At 51.1% G+C, this 8,205-nt stretch overlaps 1 protein-coding gene across 1 annotated transcript; it reads right to left on the bottom strand.

Annotated features, from left to right (window-relative positions):
- Nucleotides 1-2,775: 2,775 nt before the first annotated feature.
- Nucleotides 2,776-4,270, bottom strand: LOC131567155 (chymotrypsin-C-like). Its single transcript, XM_058818669.1, is given in 8 exon segments — nucleotides 2,776-2,811; nucleotides 2,813-2,986; nucleotides 3,146-3,291; nucleotides 3,375-3,511; nucleotides 3,628-3,753; nucleotides 3,836-3,933; nucleotides 4,022-4,113; nucleotides 4,231-4,270. Coding segments are annotated over 8 exon segments (849 nt in total).
- Between the last annotated feature and the right edge of the window lie 3,935 nt (nucleotides 4,271-8,205).

Raw genomic sequence — 8,205 nt, 5'->3', positions numbered from 1 at the left:
ATGGTGGTTTGGGTTCCTGATATTGTAAACCTTGTGTTAGTGATATACTAGAAGTAAATATTCTACAGGTAAAGAATCTCTGTAGAAGCGAAGGGAGACGACCCATCCTTTGATCAGCATCGAACTCCGATTTATTGATCCAACATGCACATTTTATAACCGTGTTAATCAAGTTCATACATATTGCAAAACCCGAGCTCATCATTGCTAACAGATTACACACCAATCCCTCCTTTTATTTTCAATACCTGTGGTTTATTATTGAGACCAAGACTTGTTTTTCTCATTCTGTTATGAACGGTTCTCAAGGTCTCCATGTTTGTCACTTTGCTTTCCCATACTTATCCAAGGACAAGATATTTACTTGTTATTAAAAAACAACCTGAGAACTTCTGCTGTTTACAGAAACGTGCCTGAGAATTTTGTTGTTTACAGGAACAGGCTTTGAGAATTTGCTGCCTACAGCTGCCTTTTACTGTTCAATCAGCTGTATATGATTATGGCATGTCTGAACAAAACTCTATAAGCCATGTCTGAGCAAAATTCTCCAACAAATCTTCTTGATCATTCTATGTCAGGACTTGATTGAGGTTTCAATTGGCCATGGATAAGCCTCTCCAGATGTGACTGTTCTCTCTTCTCCAAGGGCCCAGCAGAAGAATTACAAACGCAGCTCCTTTTTCATTTTATTATAAGAAGAGGGGTGAGGTGTTGCCACATTTCTCTTCACAGAGACAAGCAAGGCACAATTCTTCCCAAGAATTTCTGAGATTCATATTCTCTGAACCTCAGAGAAAGGGAAAACACAATTCTTATAACTTGCAGTGCCTGTGTTGTGCCAAAGTAGAATGCAATATGGAGATTGCTTATCCAAAGTGAGGATGTTTTGTTTCCTTGGCCTATCAGGGCCAAGAGTGTGTGTGTGTGTCGGAACTGTCTGTGTTGAGGGTGTGAAGTGAGTGAGTGAGTGTTGCCACTGAATCTCCTGACTGTCAGCCAACACACACAGTCCCAACACACACAAAGAATGTTGGCTGACAGTCAGGAGATTCAGGGCAGTGTGAGCGTTGTGTGCAGAGTGAGTGCTCGGCAGATTCAGTTTAGATGAAATGTATATGGAATAGTATAATAAAGTAATTAATTAGCCTTCTGATATCCTAGGAGTCCTCCTCATGAATCTCTCCCCATCATCGGGGTTAACTTTGATCTACAATACTCCTTTGTGCACCAAAGCCTGTCTGAGGATGGGACACAATGCACAAGGACATGAACAACAGGCTGTGACACCAGGGTCCTGCACTCCCAGCCCAAACAACTGTCCCCATGGCACATGTGGGTACACACAGAGGGGACAGGGGGACCCCACATTACCCAGCTTTCCACAGACAGCCTGGAGATCTCCATCCAAGCCAGCAGATCATGCTGCCAATGCCACACCGTTGTCCCAAGCACCTGGCCCCATCCTGCTGTGCAGAGTAGCTACTTCCACACATCATCTGACTGGCAGGCCTTTAATTGCCTTTGGTGTGATCCCTACAGTTCCTTTGTCATAGCACATTTCCTGTCCATACAAACCATTTCCCACCCTGCATCCCTCTTCACGTGCTAAAGCTTTGGTCAGGCTGACAAGTACCAGGGGGTCCCTGGAGAATCCCCAGGTGGATCCCATGGTGCCAGGGCTCGTGCGAGTGCTCTTGGGCCCCGGAACAGGTGCCAATGCTGCTCTGTGGGCTGGTGATGGTCCCGCTCAATTGTTGAGCAGCACCTAAACTGGGCACCGTCCACCACGTCCCCCACCCAGCCTGAGCTGCTGCCGTCCATCCCTGCTCGCTCTGCTCCTCCTCCTCACACCGTGAGGATCCTGACTGGGCTGCAGCAGCCGTGATGGGATGATGGTGTGATGGATGGCTCTGCTCAGGGGCTGATGGTGCGGCACCCACCTCCACTTCCTGGACAGCTCCTTCACATCTGCTCCCACCAACACGCTGCCCTCTTCCTGGAAAACATCCCTGTCTCCTCCAGGGCAGCCCAGGCTCCTCCTGGGAACCCCAGAGCTGGGGTTTCTGCACGCTGCCCATCACCCACCTTGTTCCTCCAGCCACCACAGAAGGACATCCATGGTAAGATGCTTTGCTCCTAGGCCATGTCACAGGTCCTGTTGTTGGAGTCGGCAGTGCCATGCAGCTGCCAAGGGCTCTGTCTCCAAGAGAGCTCCTGCAGGCACCCCTGACGCCTCCCAAACCAGTCAGACTCTCTCAAGCTCCCCAAGGCCAACCCAGTTCCCTCAAGAGCCCCATTTGAAAGTCAGTCCTCATCTAGGCAGTGCCAGTGAGGTCCCCTAAAGCACCCTGGGAGCTACCAAGTGTTCCAGATCGTCCCCAAGGGCCAGATGAGTTCCCTGGAGCTCCCCTGAATAACCTGGACAAAGCCCAGCCCCTGTCCCAATTGCCAACCCTCAAGGCCGTTGCCTCAGCCACAGCTTGAGGACTGGAAGCATCTTGCAGGATGTGTCCAACAGCCTCTGCAGAGTCCTGCCCATCTCCAGTGCACAACATGGACACCTTCCCCAGCACACAAGCAGGGCCTTGGCATCAGCAGACCCAGCCCTGCATGTGTGTCCCCAGCTCCCCTACATCTCGTCCCTGAAAAAACCATCCAGACCAGCTCAGCGTTTTTTGCTTTTATCTTGATCAACAGTTGTATCTCCACAATGCCGCATCCTCAGTTTGAGCTCATTTTCTGCCAAAAAGACACAGGGGGGGCATGGTAAGACTCTCAGTGGGGCAAGAACAGCCCCTGTGTGGGGGTGTGGAGCAAAGGAAGGGTGACCCACCTCGTTGATCCAGTCGATGTAAGCAGACACCCGGGTGAAGACTGTCGGCTTCTTTTTCGTGTTGCAGCCCAGGCCGGAGCCGAAGCTGACGATGCCCTCGACCTCCCAGATCCCATCATCACGCTGGCAGTTCAGGGGGCCCCCAGAATCGCCCTGTGCGGAGAGACAGTGAGGGCCATTGCTCCTGGGCACCCTGCCAACACTCCCCTCATCCCTCCTGGCCATCCACCACCAAGGCTGCATCCCCTCTCCTCCCAGTGCCCATGGTACCACATCACTGGGGCTCCCACCATGTGCAGTGCCCACACTCACGTTGCATCCAGAGACGATGCCATCACCGCCGGCGCATACCATGTTTTCATCCACATAGCTGCCCCACCAGTCCCACTGGGAGCAGGTCTCATAGTCCACCACAGGCAGCAGAGCCTGCTGCAGGATGGTGGCCAGGGGCCCGTTGGCTGCAATGACAGACAAAGCTTGTACCTCACACCCGCTGCCTGCATCTCCTTTCTGGAGACTCTCCCAGGTACACCCCACTTACTCCTGATGCGTCCCCAGCCGGTGACATAGCAGGGGAAGTCGTTGGGCAGGATCTTGCCAGCAGCCGGCAGGCAGGCGGCACGGACGGTGTCAGTCTCCTGCACCTCCTCTGCCAGCTTGATCAGGGCAATGTCGTTGCTATAGGGGGACACAAACCATGGTCCCTGTCCATGGGAACAGGCTCCCTGGCCAGGGCAACAAGGCACCATGGCCACAACACCCAAGACCCAGCCCTGAAGCATCCCATCCCTTACATGATGAGGTAGGAGTCCCAATTCTCATGGACAATTGTCTTCTCCACACCAACAGCCACAGAACCAGGCTCGTCATCCTCTGACAGATCCTGCTTGCCGAGCACCACACGATAGGTCATGTAAGAGCTGCCAGGGAGAGAGAGAGTGTCAATCCCTACAAATATCTCATCCTGCTTGTATAGGTGCCCCCCAGCACCCCAACACCCACCTGATGCAGTGGGCAGCTGTCAGCACCCACTGGGGTGCAATGAGTGTCCCACCACAAGTGTGGCTCCAGGATCCAGCGCTCCTGTACTGCAGCGAGATCTGCGAGGGCAGAGGCACAGGGTCAGAGCAGGAATGTCCCCATCCCTGTTCCCATCCCTGTCCCCATCGCTGTCCCTGTGCCCCTCACCTGCCATGGCCAGCTGTGGGCTACAGCGTCTTCACCGCCCACCACGCGGGAGCTCAGCTGTGGTGGCACGGCCGGCTGACCGCATCCGTAGGCTGTGGGACACCCGGCAAAGGGACATCAGAGGCTGCCTGTGACATGTGCCCAGGTCCAGGGCAGGTGCCACGGTCCTGTTCTCCCTGCCCTGACCCTTCCCCATGTCCTGCACCTACCGTAGCCCAGCAGCACGATGAGACAGACGGCTCCCAGCATGGTTGTGTGGAGAAAAGGTGCTGTGGTGGGGCCACTCACCCCTCTTATAGTGTCTGAACTGCTGGGGACCTTGGAGTGTCCCTGCCGGCTGCTGACACGTGGGGACTGTCCCACACTCTGGGCATCGGGGCTCCTCAGCCGTATTGCCTGCTCTTATCACACTCATGGTCCTGCCTGGGAATGGCCACATCTGCCCCTCATGTGTTGGCACCCTGCTGGGACATGGTGGGGACACCTGGCCCTGCTCTGGGAAGGGGCAGGGTCCCTGCTGGGGCACAGGGTCACTCCCTCCTGGGCCAGCCCCCCACCTATGATGTTGTCAGTGAGGGGCTGGGCAGCCCTGCTGCCCCCCAGCCCTGAGCAGTGTCTTCCCCAGGTCACTCTCTGCCCCCAGCTGTAAGAGCTGAAATGAGGGATGCATGACTCCAGGTGGCTCTCCAAATTGATGGTTATTACATCCAAGAAGTTACAGCAGTCCAGGGTTGTGGGTGACAGAGCTGTGCCTACAACTGTCAGCTCCAGCTGCAGGCAGGCCTGGTGACCCTTTGGTTTTAGTTACAATTAATTATATACTTTTCTTTGCTGTGTGTCTTACTGCAGTAGAAGCAATCTATACCTTTACTTTTCCTGTAGCCTATCATAACTGCTGTTATTACCAGATTCGTGTTACTATTCTCTAATCACTAAAAGTTAGTATGTTACAGTTTAAGCTCGAATTTGTTTTTCAGTTTTCTTTCTGTGGAAAATTCTGAAACCTTTTTTCTACTGGTAAGATTGGCAGATTTGTTTGCCTGTGCTATCTTTCAGCTTGGTAAATTCATCTTCTTTTTTGAGGCCTGTTTATCCTTTTGTCTAAGTCATAAAACCTCTTTCCATCTTGACATAACCTTTGTCTTATTTGTTGTCCAGCAGAACTGGATCAGTAATTGTCAATTTACACATCTATTATTCTTCTATATCCAAACTTCCTTTCATTTCTATTCCTTCTATAGATTCTATATTCAAAAATCTTTCTGCCACACATACATATCTGTCAGTCTTTCTTTTCAAACTTTCATCCTTCCTAACACGCAGCTCCTCAGTACCCCAGACACAAGGTGCTCCCTTTACTGAAATGCTCATCACTGGGGATTTCTCAGTCCCTGTCAGTGCTTGCTGACCTTGGGTACCCATCCTTGGCATGTCTGGGTACTTGTTCCTGGCTGCTGCCTTGGCTGTGGCATCATCGTGGGTGCTGGTGGAACATTCTGTGCTCAGGAAAGCCTGGAGGTGAGTGGCTGTGCCATGTATGACTGCCAATTGCATGCATGGGGATTTAGGTGGCTTTTGCTTTTCTTTATGTTGTCATTTTAGATTGTTGTGATTATGGTTTGAAGATAACTGTAGAAGTTTATTTTGGGGGTTTCTTTTTGTATATTTGTATCTTTGATTGGTGGTGGGTGCCCCAGGGCAGTAGTAGAGGCCAATGCCCACATGTGGCTGGAGAAGAGCACCTGGACAGGTGTGGCTACTTCTGCCAGAGGGAGCCAGGGCCAGCCAAGCACATCAAGGGGGTCCATTAGGAGGCAGAATGTGGCTGCAATGGCCTTGCCTCTGCCTAAGGTTTTCCAAGAGCTCAGTGGCACATGTGCTCCCTTCCCCACAGCCCGGTTGTGTGAGAATCGGGGTTGCCTTGTTCTGTGTTGCTACTTGTGCACAGAGCACCTGGGTGTACTGGTAGTGCTGGGGCTGATCCCATCTCCCCTGAACCAGTTTTCCTTTGGGAAAGGTGACCCTGCACTCTCCCCCTTTTTTTATTTCCCCAGTTCTCTTGTCAATGGAGCCTTGGGACTGGGCTGTCCCATGGGCTGGGGTGCAGGGAGCTGGTGCTTGAGTTTGGGCAGAGATGGCTCCATCTTGTCCTTTTCCTCCTTCCATGATGTGGACTGCAGTGGCTTGTCCCTTCCTGGGACATCCTTGGTGGAGGTGAGAGCAGAGCAGAGCATTGCAGTGGCTCAGCTGTAGTGTCGAGGTTTGTGGTGGAGCTGGAGGAGAGTCGGGGCTGAGGGAGAGACGGGGAAATGCTCTTTTAGGCTTACTCTATGGGCCCCACTGCTCTTCTTCCTCCTCCTTGTTTTTCAGTGCTGGACGCCTGTCTTGGATTGAAAACACAGGTGTCTGCTAAGGAAGGCAGGAGCCTCCCCTGGAATGGAAAATGTAAACCCCCTCCCTCTGAATTGTTATAATTTTGAAATTAAAAGGCTCTAAGGCAAAGATATGGGAATAGGAATTACAGTTCTTTATTAGGAAAACTAAGAAAATAGAAATGTAATAGTACAAACAAATAAACTGTGGACAGAGTCAGAATAGGCCCTGAAACGCTGTGGGTCAGGCTGTTGGCAGCAGTCCCATTCCATGGTGGCTCAGCCCTCCTGCAGTGCCAGGGGTGGTTCTGTTGGAGCAGGGATCCTGTGGAATGGTGGAGTTTTCCTCTGAAAATCCAGGTCTGCTGGAGATGGGCCTGGTCTTGCACAGGAAATCCAGTGGAAAGACAGCCACACCTCTGGGAATGCAGTGGGCAAAGGCTGCCCTGGTGTTCCAAATGTCAGATTCTATCCAGGTAGGAATGCTTGGCTCCTCCCTCTGGGCAGAGCATCTCACAATGGGATGATGGAATTTTATCAGTCATGTGGTGAGACTCACTGGCCCACTAACAGAAGCTGTCTCTCCAGAGGGAGGATTGGTTGTGGTGTGGAAGAGATAAATCAAACTGCCCATTTAACAGAGAACTACTCCACAGATAGGAATAGAATACACCCACCCATTTCCAGCCTAAGGCATTACTCACTCCTTATTCCATTACTATCTGCATCATACCCAAATAAATAAGCTCTGCTCAATGAAATCTTACACACAGTTCTCACTTAAAAGTAGGTTTCCCTGTGGTACACAATGGGTTTCTCCATTTTTCTGCATTACTCACCAAGTGTAACCAGGTCCTTGAGCAAAAAATCCTACGGATGTGTTTGTCTTTGCCTGATGTGGGATTAATCCAAACAGTATTTCCTAAAATATCTTTCATATGTACCACAGGAACATTTTCTTGCAAGGGTTCAGACTGGGCAGGACCAGCTTGATTGATGGACCCTTGGGTATTGACCATCCAGGTCACTTTTGCTAAGTCTATTTCCCAATTTCTAAAGGTTTTTCCCCCAAGTGTAGCAGCTACAGGGCTTGCCAGGCCTCCCTGGTGGTCAGTTGCCTGAGATAAGAAATGCCTAGTCATGATGAGTGCACCAAGAAACCCCTCTTCCACCTTCAGACCCTTGTTATCTCTCTGTGAGACCATAGGTCATATTCACTGTGACCCTTTCTGTTGGACTGTTTCCCAAAACCCACATACCCCATATAACCCGTACTTCTGCCCAGTTTGGCAGAAGAGCTGTCACTGTCACCCTTAGCAGAAGCTGCCAATAAGGCTTATTATAAAAATCTATGGAACTTCATACAACTCTTCTCTCATCCCTGCATCTGCTGAGGCACTTAGCAAGCTAAGAGCTGAAATTATTAAAGAGCTGAATTAATCAAAGAGCTGATCTCACTCAAAGAGCTGAGCTGCTTGCTAAGATTGCCTGTGGCTGGGAGCCTGCCTGAGGCACCTGGACAGGATGTACTTAGCGGTACTCCTCTATCCAGGACACCAACGACTGCTGGGGTCAGACAGACACCAAAAACCCCAAGCCGTTATAGCCAAGTGCCCTCAGGGTAGACTTAAGCAGTCCATTGTTCTGTTCAACTTTCCTGGCAGCTGGTGCATGATAAGGGATATGATATATCCATTCAATACCACATTCTGGCCCAGGTGTTTATAAGGCCATTTGTGAAATGGGTTCTGTTGTCCGACTCAATTCTCTCAGGGATGCCATGTCTCCACAGGACTTGCTTTTCAAGGCCCA

The sequence above is a fragment of the Ammospiza caudacuta genome, chromosome 22 (assembly GCF_027887145.1).
Source record: "Ammospiza caudacuta isolate bAmmCau1 chromosome 22, bAmmCau1.pri, whole genome shotgun sequence".
NCBI lineage: Eukaryota > Metazoa > Chordata > Aves > Passeriformes > Passerellidae > Ammospiza > Ammospiza caudacuta.
Note: the sequence above shows the minus strand (reverse complement) of the source record. Positions and strands in the feature narration are given on the sequence as shown.